General features: G+C 41.1%; 1 protein-coding gene across 5 annotated transcripts in view; it reads left to right on the plus strand.

Annotated features, from left to right (window-relative positions):
- Window positions 1-21,668, plus strand: part of BMPR1B (bone morphogenetic protein receptor type 1B) — a 677,368-nt gene that overhangs the window by 610,309 nt on the left and 45,391 nt on the right. For all 5 annotated transcript variants that reach the window (XM_077476573.1, XM_077476572.1, XM_077476577.1 and 2 more), the window contains one exon: window positions 2,441-2,543. In XM_077476573.1, the coding sequence (XP_077332699.1) occupies window positions 2,441-2,543 (103 nt within the window). The remainder of the gene's footprint in view (window positions 1-2,440; window positions 2,544-21,668) is intronic.

A 21,668-nucleotide genomic window follows, 5' to 3' on the forward strand; every position in this document is an offset into this window, starting at 1 on the left:
CAGACGATAGATAGCCCATATCTTCAGTAAGACAGTACTTACTAGCATACCTTCTCTTTTTCTGTTCATCTCATTTTTATATGTGGCCAATAGATGGGAGGAGAGACAGATACCCCCATCTCTTGATACCAGGTGGTGTTGGTGAGTAGACCTTTAATTTACATATCCTCTAATACAGCTCGGAGCCTTTTTATTGACTATAGGAGGAAATTATAACCGTCATATTGTCTGTATGTATATATTTAAGAGAAGTTTTCACAATTTAAACTTGGTAGATGTTAATATTACCATATAGAGATAGTACATTGATTTTTTTATATATATATAATGGCATTGACCTCATCCTATAGGTAAACCTGTTATGGTCAGTTATTTGACTTCTTTTTTTTTTTTTTAACACTACTGCATACAATATTACTTATTGCTTTTTTTTTATAATCCAGTGTCAAGCAACCTTATTTTTCATGGACATATTATTAGATTCATGCACTGGCAGAACTATTGCAGTTGTCTGTAGCTCTTACCTTCTAAGTTTGCCATATGCATTAAGAGATGTCAGAGAAACCTGTGTTGTAAGAACTATAGAGGCTGCTATTACTGAACCTCTGAAAATGCTAGTTGCTTCATTATCTGTGGCTGCAATACTTTCTGAGCCAATGACATAGAACAAAAGCAGATTAGACAGTCAGAGTGAAGTCCGAACTCCTGCTCTGCAGACTTGTTTCAGGTCATTGACCCAGAAATTAATGAAGCTACTCTGATCTTGAGAAAGAGTCATATGAGGACCCTAGATGTTGGAATATGATGGAGTTTTTTTATCGTCTGTATTGATTTTAGCTGCGATAATAAAATAACTACTAATGACTGCTTCATTTAGATTTTAGAATTTATTAAAAAGTATGTTGTACTTGCTATTTTTTTAATTATATGTAGACTGGTTTCCTTGTTGTATATGTAGGGAATATCAATTTGCATGGGACTTATATTAACAGAGCTGTGGGGCTTAATTACTCTAAATGTAATGAAGCTACTGGGTCAGCATGATGACTTGGCAGCTAGCATTTTCAGAAGGTAAGGTCAGCAATAACAGACTGCACATTCTTTAAGTACAGGTTTATTTTAAATGTATCAGCTTCAGTAAATTTACCAACAGGTGTGAAATAGACTATTCAGTTTTCAGCATAAGGGCATTCAAATTAAATGATTCTGGGTAAATTATTTCAGTTAAAATGAAACAAAACTATATCTGAGCACCACAAACCGAAAATGCAATTAAATAATTTTTTAATATTCAAAGCAAACTTTCCCATCCATGTCTCCATGCTTAATTTTGTTGAGGGTCCATGCACAGCAGTTTTGTGTTTTGCCCCGGTTGCATTTTTTGATTCCTGCAGAAAATAACATTCCTAAGCTCTCCTAAACTCCTGTACAAAAAATCTCTATATAAGTGTTTTTTTTTCTGCCAACTAACTGGCATTTTTTTTAAGTCAAGGGTACATGGAGCCTGAAATACTCCACCTGGCATTTTTAGCCATGGCCATCTTGAGTAACGGCAGATGATTCATATAGCATTTGTTTTCTGGAATTCATCTGTCCTTAGGCATGCAGGCAGGGGGGCATGCTTAGCTGAGAAAGCCCCTCCTCATCTCTTCCAGATGAAAGAAAAATTGCCCACAAAGACTAATGGCCTAGAAAAGAAACCAGGAAGCAACTGAAGAAATTTAAAAAAAAGAAGAAAAAAAAGAGGATTAAAACAAGTAAATATATTATATACCTTCCCATCTATTTACTAATTCTAGCAGCATAATGATTCAAATAGTTAATGTTGATTAAGAGAGTTTAGTCCCCCTTTATTTCAAATCTTACTGTGAATGTTTAACGTTACCCATGCACTGGCAACTGGAGGCCTACTTCTGGTTCAGGAAACATTTAAAGGAAGTTTTCATTCAAAGTGTTCTTTGTTTTTCTGGACATGTGCAATTACAGTTGAAATGATAATATTGTTGTTATGGGCAGGCAAAGATTTGACCAATCTGGATCAAAGACAAAAAAATATAAAAGTATACAGGCATATCAAAATAAAAAATAAAAAACTTTTAATTGAATTTTTATTGTGATAATGTGCTGTGTATTATACAGGATGTTCAGAACAAAAAAACAGAAGAAACGTCACAGTAAAAGTGCTTTAGAGGGACATCAAATTAAAACCTGTTAGATAATAGGTGCTGGCTCCACACTAAGGCCAATGATAGGAGTTATTTTATAGTTACTTTTTCAAAAGGATATTTTTCTGTACAACTTAATAATGAATTACAACAACTATGGTTATGGTACTTTGTTGCATTCATTTTACATCCAGTCAGAAATCTTTTTCTTATAACTGAATTACATTTTCTTTCTAGTCCTCTTGTTTCTTACTGTGTGTTTTGGTTTGTGTTAGGACACACCTATTCCACATCAGAGACGGTCTATCGAATGTTGCACAGATGAAGACTTTTGTAACAGAGATCTTCATCCTACCTTGCCACCCCTCAAAAACAAAGGTATTTTAATAGTCATGATTGATTTAAACATGTGAATATTATTATATTGTTTTAAATATGAGCATGGCAGTTAATGGATTGTCAGATATTGTAAAGAGTGGTGTCAGTTTTGTGTAGGTTTGATGTGCATTAATTAATGATGGTAGATGTCACATTTGTAACTACTGGAAGAATATCTATATTATTAAACTTTCTGAGATTATTTTAAGAAATCATTAATTTTGTATTGAAATTTCAGTCCACTGTTCTTGTTGTTAGTTTAATAGAATAGATCACAGCCCACTTATTTCAGTCTTAACGCATGAACAAGGCAACATACCCTATGTTCTATTTGTTGAGTTCACACCACTATTCTGCATGGTGCTCTCAAATAAACATGCACTACTTTTTTCACCACAGCATGTTGCAATGCACTATACCAGTGATGGCGAACCTTGGCACTCCAGATGTTTTGAACTACATTTCCAATGATGCTCAACACACTGCAGAGTGCATGAACATAATGAGAAAAGTAGTTCCAAAACATCTGGGGTGCCAAGGTTTGACATTACTGCACTATACCACGTTGCAAGGTGCTGCAGTGCATAAATATGAATGAAATGTCATTCTGACATTTCAATAAAGTTAAAGCAAAAAATAATATAAATAGTGTAATACATTGAACAAAGCACATCATACCACTCTGCTCGCAGTGCACATCTATGGTTGAGCATGTTAGTCTGGGGCTAGTGTGAACCAGCCCTTGTACTTGTACTGACTGCTCACATTCAGAATGTCTACTGAATAATGAATTTGTTATGCACACAGTTCACAAGATCTTTAAGAAATGCACACTGAAGTAGGACGTAGGGGCTGTCTCCTTTTGAATGTTCACTCCTTGAAGTTAATTGAGGGGGTTATTTACTAAGACTGGAGAGGGAAAAATCTGGCGCAACTCTGAATTGAAACCAATCAGCTTTCAGATTTTATTGCCAAAGCTTAAGTGAACAAACTGAAGTTAGAAGCTGGCTGGCTACCATGTACAGCTGCACTACAGAGTAGTTTTAGTAAATCTAGCAGGGGTCAAGTCCTGGGGAAAAAAGTGTGGGAACTCCCACCCAAGATCCACTCCCCCACCAAAAAAAATAAAAAATTATACGCTCATATGCATATATATTTCGCAGAAAATACAGTGCAACATTTATTGTAAAGTGCCAGTTAACAAAAACAAAATAAGTTAACTTGTAAAACTAACAAAATAATCACCACAATGGGTGATGATCTTTCCCTCGTTCGATTCCTCCCACTGACACCAATGATGGGGGACTATTCCTTCCACCAGAGAGCAAGTGTTCCCATCAGAGTGCCCCCCATCAGAGAGCAGGTTTTCCCATTAGGGAGCCCCTCATCAGACTGTCCCCAGAGTTCCCCATCAGAGTTGTGACTGAGCCATCACAAAGTAGAAAAACATGTACCTGGATAAGTCCTTGATGAAGGAGCATGCTGCAGGGGGGCAAAAGCCGGGCGGAGGAACTTGCTGATGAGGGCGGGGAGCACAGGTAATGTCATTGTTTTTTAGGACAATAGCGGTTCTAGCAGCCAATGACAGTATTGCAGCGGGTATCTAGCGCTGCAGATTGGAAGGCACGGTCCTGTATAGTATAGCCGCGGCTGCTGGAGGAGGAGGACCGAGGGAGAGGAGGACGCCATCCTTCACTATGCGGCAATGCTGGGCATCGTCGCTTATTGAAGGATCAGCTCGGGCGGCTCTAGTCCTGCAAAGGGAACAGCGTTCCTGCTGTGAAAAAAGTGCAAGCATGCCCTTCCCATGAGTTCCCGCAGGACTCGAGCCCTGAAATCTGGTAGCTTTAGTAAATCTCCCCCACAGTGACATTAATTCAAGGTAAGGTCTAGACAATTTATTACAACAACTATATTTCTAAATAACATATTGAGATTTAGACAGCAACATCTATGAGAGAAGTAAGACCAGTTTTTGATTATTTGAGAATAATTTCACAGCTTTGTAGACAGGGAAGAATTCAAGAGAATTTGCTCAAAGAGTATCCTGCCCATAATGTATTAGAAACAAAACATTTTATAACGATATCATCACCGCTAATACAAAAAAAAGACTTTGAAAAATATAGTGCTTCTTAAAATCAAGGCAGGACAAGTAAACACAAAAGCTCCTAACAATAAATAACAGTAAGTATTTGTCAGATTACACTAAAATAGAGCAAGCTGAAATCGGATTGATTGTTATAGGCCACTGCACATCTTTGCACAGTTGTATTAGAAAAGCCTTATGAAGCTTTCTATCTTGTATTGCTCGAATAAGAACTAAGCAAGTGCCTAGACTAAAGGCTTAGTGCTCTTTCACACAGGTGGACTCTGCCAGGGGATCTGCCTGCTCAGCCCGAGACCTGTTCGCTGATCCCCTTTGAGCAGGCAGATGACAGGTCCATGTCCACTCCACTTATGCTTTATCTTACTATCCGCTTTTACACAAAATTATTTCAACCAATTTAAACATACAGTATATTCCATTATGTAATTACCAACATCAAGCTTAAAAATAAATATGAAGTCTTGCGGACCCATAGTGTCAATATAGACGTTACAATGGCGAAGGTCTGTGGATGTTTACGAGAGGGGTGTCGCGTGGTTCACGTACACCTCCCTCGGCCTGTTACTCTAAGCACGTAGGAGGGTATTGTCTGTCATCATAGGTTAACAACTACAAATACCTCTTATATATGAGACTGTTTTTGAACATGCTTACTTCTATCTAGTGTATGTATATGGTCATGATGTGCATGATCAGGTTTATCTGTGATTGTTCTGTTTACTGTATCTGTCCTGCATTGAAAACTGAATAAAAGAATTAAAAAAAAAAAAAAAATGAAAAAGTAAACTGTCAAAGTCACAAAAATGCATGTTTATCAATACTTACAGTGCCTTGCGAAAGTATTCGGCCCCCTTGAACTTTTCAACCTTTTGCCACATTTCAGGCTTCAAACATAAAGATATAACATTTTTATTTTTTGTGAAGAATCACCAACAAGTGGGACACAATTGTGAAGTGGAACAAAATCTATTGGATTTTTGGAACTTTTTTAACTAATAAAAAAATGAAAAGTGGGGCGTGCAAAATGATTCGGCCCCCTTGCGTTAATACTTTGTAGAGCCACCTTTTGCTGCGATTACAGCTGCAAGTCGCTTGGGGTATGTCTCTATCAGTTTTGCACATCGAGAGACTGAAATTCTTGCCGGTTCTTTCTTGCAAAACAGCTCGAGCTCAGTGAGGTTGGATGGAGAGTGTTTGTGAACAGCAGTTTTCAGCTCTTTCCACAGATTCTGGATTGGATTCAGGTCTGGACTTTGACTTGGCCATTCTAACACCTGGATACGTTTATTTGTGAACCATTCCTTTGTAGATTTTGCTGTATGTTTGGGAACATTGTCTTGTTGGAAGATAAATCTCTGTCCCAGTTTCAGGTCTTTTGCAGACTCCAACAGGTTTTCATCCAGAATGGTCCTGTATTTGGCTGCATCCATCTTCCCCTCAATTTTAACCATCTTCCCTGTCCCTGCTGAAAAAAAGCAGGCCCAAACCATGATGCTGCTACCACCATGTTTGACAGTGGGGATGGTGTGTTGAGGGTGATGAGCTGTGTTGCTTTTACGCCAAACATATCGTTTTGCATTGTGGGCAAAAAGTTTGATTTTGGTTTCATCTGACCAAAACACCTTCTTCCACATGTTTGGTGTGTCTCCCAGGTGGCTTGTGGCAAACTTTAGACGAGACTTTTTATGGATATCTTTGAGAAATGGCTTTATTCTTGCCACTCTTCCATAAAGGCCAGATTTGTGCAGTGTACGACTGATTGTTGTCCTATGGACAGACTCTCCCACCTTAGCTGTAGTTCTCTGCAGTTCATCCAGGGTGATCATGGGCCTCTTGGCTGCATCTCTGATCAGTCTTCTCCTTGTCTGAGCTGAAAGTTTAGAGGGACGGCCAGGTTTTGGTAGATTTGCAGTGGTCTGATACTCCTTCCATTTCAAAATGATCGCTTGCACAGGGCTCCTTGGGATGTTTAAAGCTTGGGAAATCTTTTTGTATCCAAATCCGGCTTTAAACTTCTCCACAACAGTATTACAGACCTGTCTGGTGTGTTCCTTGGTCTTCATGATGCTCTCTGCGCTTTCAACAGAACCCTGAGACTATCACAGAGCAGGTGCATTTATACAGAGACTTGATTACACACAGGTGGATTCTATTTATCACCATCAGTCATTTAGGACAACATTGGATCATTCAGAGATCCTCGCTGAACTTCTGGAGTGAGTTTGCTGCACTGAAAGTAAAGGGGCCGAATAATTATGCACGCACCACTTTTCAGTTTTTTATTTGCTAAAAAAGTTTAAATTATCCAATAGATTTCGTTCCACTTCACAATTGTGTCCCACTTGTTGGTGATTCTTCACAAAAAATAAAAATGTTATATCTTTATGTTTGAAGCCTGAAGTGTGGCAAAAGGTTGAAAAGTTCAAGGGGGCCGAATACTTTCGCAAGGCACTGTATATTGATTAGCTTTATGCATTGAGTATTCAGGTATTCAGCTTTTCTCCTGATAAAACGTTCCTTGGGATTCCACCACTACCCTGTAAAGGTGCTCCTTTAGGCTGGGTTCACACTGAAGCGATGCGGGAATGCCGCAAATCCGCAGCGCTTTCCCACATCGCATGCCTCCCGCCGGCAGTTCACACTGCCCTATGCGGACTGCTGGGAGTGTCAGTGAAATGTTAATGACAACCCCAGATCAGTCCGTATATCGCAGTGCGATCTGCAAACTCGGACAGGAATCGGTTTGCATGGTGTGAACACCCATGCGATCCGATTCTGCTGCGGACCAAAAAAAGGGTCCCGTGCGAGTTTGCGGCGGGTGCGATGCGAATTCAGCTATACTATCTGTATGGCTGAACTCGCATCGCACAGAGATCGGATGTGATTTGCACTGCAGTGCGGTGCGAATCACATCCGGTTCTCGCTTCCGCAGCAGTGTGAACCCAGCCTTAGTCCCGGGTATGTTTAAAGCTGAAGAATGCTTATGTTATTCCTCACTCCCTCAGGCTTCTATCCCCACCGTATGACCAGTTCCACAAAGCCACTTCTCTTTGACTGTTTTGTGCTTGCGCCTTCTCTGACATCCTAGCTTACAATGGAGAATTAGTGGCCCTCTAGGTACATGAGGACTTTGAAGCCCTGTCCACACACCAGAAGAGAGAGCTGGTTGAGGAATAAAGTAAGCATTCATCTACTTGAAAAGTCCCCTTAATTAAACAAGCAGTTTTACATTTCTATGTGTGGGGGAGGGTAGCTCAAATCAGTAAATTTTTTGCCTAGCTGGAGTATAGCTTTAAATATTGTCAATGACAATATCATTTTAACTGGCATTTTTCAAGATTTTCTGATGGCTGATCAAAGCACAGGCCAGCCAAAAAAGGGCTGGGGATATCACAGAAAATGTTGAATAAACACCTTGTATCTATTTTCTGAATATTTTTTCATTGTTTTTATTGATTTCTTATTGACTTGTACTGTTAGTGCAAGAGTCCAAAAAATATACAAAGGATGTTTTTATTCACACAAACCAATGCTAGCTATTGCATAAGCATTTATATGTACAAAGATGGACATTAAATTATAACTATTAGCACGGGTGCTTTTTGAGCTTTGCTGAAGCAAATTACACTGTATGCTCTTAGACCTTTATTTTAATACTAGCATCTTTCAAAACATCTTTAGATAAAATGTATCCGTTTTAGAAAACGAATGACTTCAACCTAAGTTTCATAAAGCAGTGAGGCTAAGTTTCATAAAGCAGTGAGGAAGTAGCCAATGCATGTTGGTTATAACATCATATATAATTTAAGCTACTAGTCATTGGCATTTAGGTACTGGAAGTCTGACATCAACAGCCTCTCATTTTTTTAGATACATTATGTGTAATTAGGGGATCTTGTTGTTAGAGATGTATTTTCTGTATGTTTTATTAACACCCACTGCTTGTAAAAGCAAAACATACTTTGGATAGAGTAGAAGATGGTTGAAACCACTGCCATTTTTTATGTATCCCATTACGGGAATTTCTCTTCAATTCCTGTCCCAGAGAATTAAGAGAAGATAATTGTCACTAAAGGCAAAATGTTTTTTTGGGATAGAATGGAGAGGGATTAGAAGAGCTGTCAGGTCTTAGTGCTGTCTGTGCCCCCCCCCCCCCCCTATTAGGGATACTAACTCTCCCCTTTTGTCCTGTTTACTGTTATCAGTGAAAGTAAAAGTGAAAGAAGATCACTGTTTTTGGGTTGACATCAAAACAGTAATAGAGGGAAAATCTTCCAATAGGGACACTTGTTCTGATGACCCTGGTGATACTCAGACTCCCTCACAGAGGGATTCCCTCTCACTTTCTGTTTTGGCTATAGGATGGGAAATGAAGGGCAATCTCCCCAATGGAACATAGATGACAAAAAAAAAACCTTTAGTGACAATTTAACCAGAACAGGGTTACCCATTGGAAAACGTCCACTCACCCACTGTACTGAGCACAACGGTCACCAGAATCAGTGTGGGTGATTGTCCCCATTGACAACAGAAGCAGCAAAAAAAGAAAAAAAGAAAATTAGACAGAGATTTTAACCCTTCCACATTTTATCCATGGCTAAAAACCATAGTTTGGGCTTTTCATACACTTAAAAATAGTTAAGAAGCCCTAGATGTTACAGTATATTATTTTATATTATGATTTATAAATGAAAATAATGTGCCTTTTTTCAACTTTATTAAGGCATATTTTTCTCATCTAATATATTATGTTGGGCTTGTTGCTATAATCAGAACAGAACTCAATGTAGCAACATGCATTATTTCATGTTTCTGCAAAACCACAAAAGTGAGCATTATCATAAATAATAAAAAAAAAGAACTCATATTACTAAGTTGAAGTTTCTCATACTATAAGTGACTTTTGTTGTGTTGAACATCTGAAAAGGTTTTCCCTGCGCAGTGGCTTATGACTAAGGGCAACATTTAGAGGAAGCCAGGGTTAGAGTTTTGTCTTGACTGCAGGTCAGACACAATTAACCTTTACTGCAAGGTTATATTAAAAACAAATGGGAATGCGGTTCTTGGAAGATGTGAACAAAGAAAGACAAACAGAGGCAATTCATGTCTTAAGAACAGTGTCTAAAGGGTAAGTAACAAATGTTGTGTAAATAGTCAATATAGAAAGAATATTGCCTTCCAATGAATATAGTCCTTATCTATAAACTGTTAATACAACACAAAGATAGCAAAAATGTCCAATAATCATTTTTAAATAATAAAAAAAAAGATTATTTTAGCTTTTGTGTCAATAGACAATTTTGCAATTCTTTTTTGGGTTTATACTACCGTTAATTGGTTCAAAGATATGCTGTTACTATGCTGTTAATACATTTTGATTTTTGAAACATATATTTAATTTGTAACATTTGGAATTTCTTACTGTTTTACTTCAATTGTTAAAAAAAAAAGTATTTGCTTTAACAATTAATTGCACAAGCAGGCTGTGCTTAAAAAATCGGGCATTTTATAGAAGACAATCATATTGTGCTAGTCTCTGATCGAATAAAAGATGTTTTCAAAATGTGCTTTCCATCTTTGAAGCAAAACCTGTGGTTTGTCCATGCACTATATCGCTCTCCACAGTTTTACATAATCACAGTTATTTTAGGCTGTTGAGAATAAAGAAAAAATGGTTTGTGAAGCTCAATGACACAATTGGGACCTTACACAGATTTAAATGGATTGTAAAGGTTCTGTTTTTTTTAAATAAAAATAACAAACATGTTATACCAGAGAAACCCCAATCCTCTTCTTCTGGGGTGTCCCTCTGGTGCTCCTGGCTCCTGCCCTCCACGGAAAGCTGCCTCTATGGGCTCACCCGTGCAAGCTTGCTCCCGAGTCCCATTACTGTGTCCATTGACGCAGACAGTGGGACTCAGCCTCACCCCCTGCTCCCATGTCACTAGATTTAATGAAGGCATTGGCTACTGCTGCTATCAATCTGTCCAATGAGAAGTGTGACAGTGGCTGGACAGCACTGCGCTCATGCACATCGCTGATCGGATGAACTTGGGTAAGAAAAAGGGGGTCTGGGGAGTGCGGTTTGAAGTGCTTATGGACGTAACAGTCAGAGTCATAACAATTTCCTGCATGTTTTTCTTCTGTTCTCTCACTTTGCATATTGTATATTGCTAAAATGAAACAAATTTAATATATATTTTTGAAAGCATTCTCATTTTACAGCATTTCCCACCTAAAACTTTTACACAGTACTACAGTTGTGTGATTATTACAGTTAAAAATATTTTCCCCCTTTCTGATTTTTTTGCATATTTGTCACACTAAAATGACTGAGATCATCAAACAAATTGTATTATTACACAAAGATAACCTGAGTAAATACAAAATGCAGTTTTTAAATTTATTAAGGCAAAATAGCTGTCCAAACCTGCCTGGCTTTATGTGAAAAAAGTAATTGCCCCTAAACCTAATAACTGGTTGTGCCACCCTTGGCGGCAACAACAGCTATCAAGTGTTTGCGATAGCTGACAATGAGTCTTTCACATTGCTGTGGAGCTTTTGGCCCACTCTTCTTTGGAAAAGTGTTTTAATTCAGCCACATTGGAGGGTTTTCCAGCATGAACAGCCTGTGTAAGGTCATGATACAGCATCTCAATTGGATTTATTTGTGGGCTTTGACCAGGCCACTCCAAAACCTAAATTTAGCTTTGTTTGAACCATTTGGAGGTGGACTTGCTGTTGTGTTTCAGATCATTGTCCTGCTGCATAACCCAAGTGCACTTGAGCTTGAGGTCACAAACTGATGGCCAGACATTCTCCTTTAGAATTTTCTGGTAGAGTTCAGAATTCATTGTTCCATCAATTATGGTAAAGTCGTCCAGATCCTGAAGCTTCAAAGCAGCCCCAGACCATCACGCTAACACCACCATATCTGACTGTTGGTATGATGTTCTTGTTATGAAATGCTGTATTAGTTTTACGCCAGATGCACACCTTCCAAAAAGTAACATTTTTGTCTCATCAGTCCACAGAATATTTGTCTAAAAGTCTTGGGGATAATCAAGATGTTTTTTGGTAAATGTGAGATGAGCCTTTGTATTCTTTTTAGTCAGCAGTGGCTTTGGCCTTTCCCATAGAGGCCATTTTTGCTTAGTCTCTTTCTTATTGTTGAATCATGAACACTGAGCTTACCTGAGGCAAGTGAGGCCTGCAGTTCTTTAGATGTTGTTCTGGGTTCTTTTATGACCTCCTGGATGAGTCGTCATTGTGCTCTTGGAGTAATTTTTGTAGCCTGGCCACTCCTGGGAAGGTTCCCCACTGTTCCAAGTTATCTCCATGTGTAGATAATGGCTTTCCCTGTGGTTCACTGGAGTTCCAAAGCCTTAGAAATGGCTTTTAAACCCTTCCTAGACCGATACATGTTTGTTTCTAATCTGTTCTTGATTTTATTTTATTTTTAGATTGTGGCATGATATGTGGCCTTTTGTGCTTTGTTAGCATGCTTGACTTTGTCAGACAGCTTCTATTTATGTGATTTCTTGATTCAACAGGTCTAGCAGTAATCAGACCTGGGTGTGGAAAGTGAAATTGAACTCAGCTTTCCAAAAAATGGCGGTTAATCGCAGTTCTTTCATGATTCAGCATGGGAGGGGGCAATTACTTTTTCACATATGGCCAGGCAGGTTTGAACAGCTTTTTTCCCTTAATAAATGAAATAATAATTTAAATATGCATCTTGCATTTACTTGGGTTATTTTTGTGTAATATTAAAATTTGTTTGATGATCTAAAACATTTAAGTGTGAGTAAAATGCAAAAAAAAAAAAATCAGGAAGGGGGCAAATACTTTTTCACATCACTGTATATATAATATTGGTAACTTAAGAGAAGTGCATGTCATATACAGTCGAGCAAAGGAAAGGGACAGCATTTCTCAGGTTTTCAAAGTTGTGTGTGCTGCAGCACATCACATTGAACTATATTATATTCTAACAAGACAGTTCTCTAAAGTATATAATTACCATTACAAATGTTACTGGAAGTCCTTACAAAAATTAATTCTTGTAATATATATGGGAGGGGCAGTGATAAAAGTTCCTCATAACAGGCAGCACGGTGCCATGATGTCTGGCTCTTAGGTTGACTAGATCTAAATGGGCACAGAAATAGTCTTCAGAATGAATGTTGAGCAGAAATATTTTATACACAGAAGGATATGCAGACTCATTGGTCTTAATATTGGATTCCATGATTCATAATCTGCTGTTAAATATTCTCTGAAGGTAATGTCATTCAGCCATACTTGTCAGTGTTTTAAAAACTGGTGAGCAGAAAATAATGGTAAAATAATAGGTATCAATAAGTGGCATCTAAATTCAGTAACATATGGAAAAGTACATCATAATGCAATTTCCTTTTGCGTGAATAACGATAAATTAGTTATTTATAAATGTCTTAACCAGCTCTGTGGTACTCAAAGATGTCTATAGAAGATCTCCAAATCTAAGGAAGGGGAGATGCTAGAATGACACGCGAAGGGCTTAAAGTACAGCTTTGATTTTTTTTTTCTGTTTGTACATATTTTGGAGGTTTCTCTTTTTGTCTATTTCATGAGTGCCATATAGGCAGATTATTTCCCTACTGGGTGCACAGGCTGAAAAAAAAACACTTAATTTTTAGTGAGTGAGGGTTTATTGCTGCCTATGTCTTCACAAGGAATATTTCTCTCTACTTCCTGGCAACGTTCAGCCTAGGTTCACACTTGTGCGATGCAGGAACCAGCACGATTACAGCACTGGTTCCCGCATCGCATCTCTCCTGCAGGAGTTCACACTGCCATCTGTAAACCACTGTGGGTATCAATACATTGTTAATGACACATCCAGATAAGTTCACAGATCACAGTGCGAACTGTGAACTCGCACAGGAATCTTATCGCATAGGTGATCCGATTTTAGTGCGGGGGAAAAAGTCCCTGCACCTTTTTTGTGCAAATTCAATGCAAGTTCAGCCATACAACTGTGTGGCTGAACTTGCATTGCACAGACATCACATGCGATCGGCCCTGCAGTGCGAGTGCGAATCACATGGAATGCCTGTGTTAGCACAAATATGATCCTAGGCTAAAAGTGTATGAACAAAAAAATAATAGAAAATATCTATGTGAACTCAGACAGCATTTAAAATCTGACAGAGGCTTCCTTACTCAATACAAACAAAAAGGTTGGGATGAAGTTGAATTTATAGCAGGTATATCACAAACCTACATACTCATCTAGGTAGATGCAGCATCGATCTGATACTAGATATGTCCTCTCTAAGAGCTGATCGCTCAGTTCTTGGTCTTCTATGAGCATTGAGCTGTGAAGGGGGCAGAAGCAGTTGGCTCAGACTCTCAGTGGTGTGGTGAGAGGCTGAGCCAGCTGCCAGTTGGGCATCTGGGTGGATTAAAAAATAGAGACTCAGGAGATCTCTCCAAAGTCTGGACCATTAGACATTGGAGACATTAGATATTAGAGACTCTTGAGATCTCTCCAGAGTCTGGACCAGCTCAGTCAAGTCAGCCAACAACAGATTTTAGACTGTTGTCAGCTGAATCTGGGTCACAGGAGTGCAGAATGAAGGGCACTCATGGGACCTTTAGGAGATTTAGGGCCAAAAGAGCTTTGATCCTACTTCTCCTTTAAGGGTGGGGTAATTCCACTGAAAGCTTGTTGGTGCAGTTATCCTCCAAGAGCATTAAACATGTTTGGTGTAGCTCTACTATAATGATACTTAGGCTTGCCATAGATGAATTGATTTGGCTGATTCCTGTTGAATGTGCTGCAATTAGAACTGTGGTTGACCTGGCAAGTACCACCCAACTGAACAAAAGTAAATGTAAAAATTGCCCAAGTCAGTTGCAAAGGTATTGACCAATCAGATGTAGTCATTGTTTGGTGGCACCAGTATTCCGGCAGCCATTGGTGAGGCGGCTGCCTGAATATGATACCTGGCAGTGCAGATTCCCCTATACATGCTGTTTGCATGGATGGAAAAATTAACAGATTTTTCTCTTATTAAGCAAACTGGCTGAATGAGAGAAAATAGAACCAAGTATGGCTAGCTTTCGAGAACTGCTGCATCTTCATTTTAGGACATCTCATTAATTACCTTTTCAAATGATACAGTATATAATACAGTATATAAAGAACATATATATATATATATATATATATATATATATATATATATATATATATATATATATATATATATATATATATATATATATATATATAGGCATGAGCACGTCAGTATGTGTTTTACTTTACATATCATGTCTTATTTAAAGAGACCCTTTAAACACTTCAAAAATTGCAAGTAAAATACAAACAATTTAAATATATGAAATGCTTACCACTTACTTTTTTTTCCTTTGCATAAGCAATGTTTTATTCACCTCTAATGTACCTCTAGACTTGCTAGCAAATTTAACTTCCCTCCCTCTATGTACATCAAGGGGCTCTCCTCCTTTGGGAGTGTTTAATTACTGCCTGTGCTGTCTCAACATTTCCCCCACCCCTGCTCTCTTCTCCCTACATTACCTTTTATGTAGCTGCTGGGAGAAGAGTGAAGGGAAATACTTTAGAGCTGGGGTCTCCAAACTTTGGCCTGGGGGCCACATGTGTCCCTTTGCCGCCCTTATCCAGCCCTTGGGGTACTATTCCTTCCGCAGACACAAATGATGCAGCACTTTTTCTCCCACTAACACCAACAATAGTGCACTATTCCCCTCACTGATACCAACAATGGGGCACTATTCCTCCCATTAAAACCAATGATGGAACATTTTGTACTCTCAGTGACTCTGGGGCATTTTTTACTTTCACTGTCCACAGTCCAACCCCCTAAAGCCTGAAGGACAGTAAACTGGCACTTTGTTTGAAAAGTTTGGAGACCCCTGCTTTAGAGTGTCACTTTAAAGACAGCTCTGAGTCTGCTGGGGTTGCTTAGATAATATCCAAGTACCTAGCAGCAGTCTCAATGCATTTAGACGTCTAAACAAGGGAAGCATTTATAGGTAATTAAAATGCCTAAAATTGCTTGTATGTACATATAACCTGACAGGAAGGCTGTAGTTGAAATAATTAGTTTGGTGACAGGGTCACTTTAGTTTCGATCTTTTACGGCCTCAAATAGGTTATATGCACATATAATCTATGAGGAAGATTGTAGTTGAAACAAATGGTCTAGTGACGGGGTCTCTTTAAGTTTAGATTTTTTACGTTTGTGCATATATCACGTATTGATTTATGCATTATGTATTTATCAGCAGCTCAACTAGTGATTGTAAGACATATACATAATTAATTGCTGGAATTCTAAATTGCTCTTGTCCTGTGAAGAAGCTATTTTGTTTAGGTTGTCTGCAATCTCTATCTTCCTGATTCAAAGTGACATCCTAAACTGTTACAAACCACACACTTCACAGCAAAGTGGGTGCCATTAAAAAAAAAAATCTGTTAATAAACCATGAAATGAAGCTTTCAGTTTGGTGTTTTGCTCTTTTTTTCCTCCAAAAGAAAGTCATCCTCCCCAGTGGGTTCTCCGTTTCATCTATCACACACTTACAGCTAGAGCACAGGTAGAGAGCTGCAGCTAAAGCGAGAAATGACTGATGAGCCTGAGTGTTTTCCTGATAGGCATCTTGTCACTGTCTCTTTTCAAAAGGCCTTTTGATATGCTTCACATACCTACAAGATAGCAATTAAAAGGCAAAAGCCGTAAAATATGCTTGTCATGGCAATGCCTGCTGCAGGTTTTGTGTACGCTTCTTCAGTTTCTTCCCAGAGGTTAAAGTAAGCCCATGCAGGAGTTTAAAAAAAAATAAAAAAGCAAAAGAATGCGAGTCTTTAAAAAAAAAGCGTAAACTAAGAGGTCCCCAAGGAGACCCTTGCCTCATTACTCTCATAAATCTGTAATATAATAGCGCCCTTGCAGGATGAGTCGATAAAGCTGAACTTCTCATTTTCCTGTGTTCTGCATCAGAATATGATGATGAAAGAAGTTGTTGATCTTGCTAATCTCTTTATAAAACAAAGACCACGCGGCAGAATGTTTATGCATAATTCTGGACTGTCCCTGTGTTAGAACCAAATCCCTCTGTCCCTGTTGTCTCCTAAGTTGTCCCATTTTTTGGTCTGATGTAAAAATCTATAGAAATAAATGTACTACTTAAACATGTATTGCTCATTCCTTTTTGTTGCCTTTATCTGCTATTTATCTCAGAATCAATATAATTTATTGCTCAAGAAGACTTCCATTTTTAGAGTGGTTCACTAGCACTTTTCCTATGGCGCCCCATTGTAGCCCTCACAATGTGTTTACCCTCTTCCCAAGGGACTACAGATATATGTGGAACATTTTTTCACAAACGCCTTGAATGCTGCGAATGGTTCACAGACTTTGAGGTGTTTTGTGAATAGACAAGGGGAGAAGAGGGGCAGATAAAGTACACATTTACTTAATTTTATGAGAGCTGTAGCTGTCATTGCTGCAGTGTTGGAAAAACAGTGAGGGCTGTAAATATCCAGCATATACAAATGAATAAATTATACAGTAAACAATAATGATGTGAACATTCAATACGTCTGACAAGAGGTACCCTTTAAACTACTGTGTAAACAGCTGTGGCTGGTGTTCAGTAATGATGGATGAACTTCCGACGGGATGTTTCTCGAACGCGATCCGCGAACGTGCCCAAATGTTCACGAACCGCAGGTTTGTGGCAGACCCCATTCACTTTAATGGCAGGCGAACCTTAAAAACCTCCAGGTCATATTTTCAGCCACAAAATACTTACTAGCTGTGCACACATAGTCCCACAACATGGACACTGACATACCAGAATTATTAAGTGAATCTTGGATAGACAACGACTAGCTTTCTTTTTTTATCTGTAATATTTTTGTCAATTCAGGAGGGCATGAAGGCCATGGAGGAGAGGCAAGGTCAGGCCAGGCTATGAAGGGGGTGCAGGAGATGATCAGTGCCACAGTCAGGGCAGCACAGTCCTGTGCCAGTGTCCCAGTGTGCCAACCTGTGCTTGAGCCCCTGACACCTCCCTCTGCCCGGCCCTTACCCCCACCTATGCAGGGCTCCACTGTGGTGGTCCGGAGGTGCCAGTCCAGTGCTGATCCTCAGCCATGGTGCTGGCACTGCCTGCTGATTGGCTTCACCGCTGCTCTCTCCCTCACTGACACCAGCACTGAGATAGAACACTGACACCAGCACTGTGATAGAGACTGAGCACTGACACCAGCACCAAGATAGAGAGCACTGACACCAGCACTGAGATAGAGAGCACTGACAAAAGCACCGAGATAGAGAGCACTGACACCAGCACCGAGATAGAGAGCACTGACACCAGCACCATGATAGGGAGCACTGACACCATCACCATGATAGAGAGCACTGACACCAGCACCGAGATAGAGATCACTGACACCAGCACCGAGATAGAGAGCACTGACACCAGCACCGAGATAGAGAACACTGACACCAGCACCGAGATAGAGAGCACTGACACCAGCACCGAGATAGAGAGCACTGACACCAGCACCGATATAGAGAGCACTGACACCAGCACCGTGATAGAGAGCATTGACACCAGCATCGTGATAGAGAGCACTGACACCAGCACCGAGATAGAGAGCACTGACACCAGCACCGATATAGAGAGCACTGACACCATCACCATGATAGAGAGCACTGACAACAGCACCGAGATAGAGATCACTGACACCAGCACCGAGATAGAGAGCACTGACACCAGCACCGAGATAGAGAACACTGACACCAGCACCGAGATAGAGAGCACTGACACCAGCACCGAGATAGAGAGCACTGACACCAGCACCGATATAGAGAGCACTGACACCAGCACCGTGATAGAGAGCATTGACACCAGCATCGTGATAGAGAGCACTGACACCAGCACCGAGATAGAGAGCACTGACACCAGCACTGACACCAGCAACTCGCTGCGGGACCCAAAAATATGACACCGTTCAACCTCTACAAACAGGATGGTACAGGCATATAGTACAGTGTGCTTTTTTTGTACAAGTGAGCCAAAGGTAGAAAAAAGTTATGCATATACATGGTCTACTGGTCACATATGTTGAATTTCTCTGAGATCCATGCCTCATTCATTTTTATAAATGTGAGGTAGTCAACACTGTCGTGAGCTAGGTGAGTATGCTTATCGGTCACGATCCCCCCTGCTGCGCTGAACGTCCTTTCGGACAGGACACTGGACGAGGGGCAAGCCAACAATTCCATTGCAAATTATGCAAGCTCTGGCCAGAGGTCAAGCCTGCCCACCCAGTAGTCCAGGGGTTCATCACTTCTCAGAGCGTCCACATCGGCCGTTAACCCGATGTAGTCGGACACCTGTCGGTCTAGGCATTTCCTGATGCTGGATCCGGATGACACCTGTCGATGGGTCAGCTGAAAGAATGATCTCATATCAGAAGTGACCAACACATCTTCAAACCGCCCTCTTCTTGCTGTTGGATTGGTACCCTCAACTCTTTCTCTGTGATGGTGGTAACATTTCCGCCATTTTGTGTTTGTACCGGGGGTTTAAGAACATTGCCACCCAGTACTGGTCCTTGACCTTTATGCTTTTTATACAGGGGTCCCTGTTAAAACGCTGGAGCATGAAGGCCCCCTTTTGCACTAAACTGGAAGCGGTGTGGTGGCCTGGCTCCTGCTCATCATCCAGGATAATGTCGTCCTCCTCGTTCTCTTCCCCCCATCCACGGACAACAAAAGGGATCCCCAAAAGGTTTAAAGCATGCTCTTCTTGCTCCTCCTCATCCGCCCCGGCACCATACTCCTCTGACTCCTCTTCAGACTCCTGTTGTTGACTTGTCTCAGATAGAGTAGCCCCCCCTGGGAATTCATCCAGCATTGCGACTTCCTCATCTTCCCGCTCCTGCTCCTCCACGGCTTGATCATTGACACGACGCAATGCACGCTCCATAAAGAAGGCGTAAGGTACGATGTCACTGATGGAGCCATGGCTGCGACTGACCAGTTTGGTGATCTCATCAAATGGGCGCAGAAGTCTGCATGTGTCGAGCATGAGCAGCCACTGGTGCGGTGAAAAAAAAAACAAGCTCCCCAGAACCTGTTCTGCCACAGAGTTCGTACAGGTAGTATGAACTCTGGTTTCTGCTGGAGCAGCCTATCAAGTATATAGAAGGTTGAGTTCCATCACGTCGGGCAATCACAAATAAGATGTCTGACCAGCAGATTGTGTCGCCGCTGAATGTCAGCAAGGTGAGCCATGGCCGTGAAAGCTTCTGAAATGGGCCGAGATTTTTCTTGCCTGCCGCAAGATGTCCTGGACCCCAGGGTATTTGACAACAAATTGCTGCACAACCAAGTTTAAGATGTGTGCCATGCATGGCACATGTGTAATTTTGCCCTGTTTCCATGTGCTAAGCAGATTGGCACCGTTGTCACACACCACTTTACCAACTGTCAAATTGAGTGGTGTTAGCCACTGATCTGCCTGTGAACACAAAGCTGAAAGGAGTGCAGGGCCAGTGTGACTCTTGGCTTCCAGGCACAACAGACACAGCACAGCATGGCAGCGTCTCATTTGGCATGTCGAATAGGTTCTGGGGATCTTGGGCGGCACAGCAGAAGAGATGCCAGCAGCGGAAAAGGAGGAGTCAGCCGAGGAGGAAAGGGAGGATGGAGTAGGAGGAAGAGAAGAAGAGGCAGGCCTGCATGCAATCCGTGGCGGTAAAACCAAATCTACACGGTGCCATGGGTTACATGCTTGACGGCCGTCAGAAGGTTCACCCAGTGGGCAGTAAAAGTTATATACCTTCCCTGCCTGTGTTTGCTAGACCACGTGTCTGTGGTCAGATGTATCTTGGCACTGACACTGTGTGCCAGAGATACATTCACTTGCTGCTGAACATGGCCAAATAGCTCTGGGATGCCCTTCTGTGAGAAATACTTCCTTCCTGAGACCTTCCATTGTGGTGTTCCAATGGCCACAAATTTTCAAAAGGCCTCCGAGTCCACCAGTTTATATGGCAGTAGTTGGCGGGCTATCAGTTCTGACAAGCCAGCGGTCAACCATTGGGCAAGAGGGTTATCCGCCGTCATTATTTTTTTATGCTCGAACATTTGACCCATGGAAGCCTGCCTTTTTCCAGAAAAACGTGAGGACGGCATGATGGGAGGTGGAGTGGAGGACAATTCTGAGGAGAGAGGAGAAGTAGAAGTAGAAGAGGCTGGATGGTGAGAGCCCGGAGTGTGGCTTTGTGGGTTCCGTTGCTCCCACTGGGCTCGGTGATGGCAGCTCATGTGCCTTCTTAAGGTGGTCGTCCCTAGGTGAGTGTTGGGCTTACGGCGACTTATGCGTTGACTGCAAAGGTGGCAAATGGCAACACTATTGTCAGCAGCGAACACGTTAAAAAAGCCCACACTAAGGAGCCACGTGCCGGCATCCTGAGAGCGCCAGATGTGACCGTACATGGTGGATGCCTCGCTCCTGATACAGTAGCAGTCTGGCTTGTCCCCTCCTGTGCAATGTAAGTTCCGCCTGCTTCTCCTCCCTTTCTGCTGGTTCATATGTCCCTCCGAACTCCCCTCCTCTTCCTCTCTTGTGGGCACCCACGTGACGTCCCTAGACACGTCATCATCTACGTCACATTCCCCACCGCTATAATTAGAGATTTGGGAGTAGGCAGCAACAGCGGGGACCAACCTCCTTGGGCTGATCTGGGTACTGTCGTCAGACTGCTGAGTGGCGTTTGTTGCTACCTCCTCTTCCTCATCCAATACCAAGAATGGCTGCGCATCGGAAATGTCTTGTGATGGATTGGAAAATAATTCCTGTGACTCAAGCGGAGGGTATATGGTGGTGGTGGTGTTGGTGGTAGTGTCTTTAGGGGTGCACACAGCAGAGAGTGAAGAGGGTGCAGATCGAGAGGATGAGGAGGG

Source organism: Lithobates pipiens, unplaced genomic scaffold (assembly GCF_037356315.1).
Source record: "Lithobates pipiens isolate NorthernLeopardFrog02 unplaced genomic scaffold, aLitPip1_a1.2 Scaffold_13, whole genome shotgun sequence".
In the NCBI taxonomy this organism is placed as follows: Eukaryota; Metazoa; Chordata; class Amphibia; order Anura; family Ranidae; genus Lithobates; species Lithobates pipiens.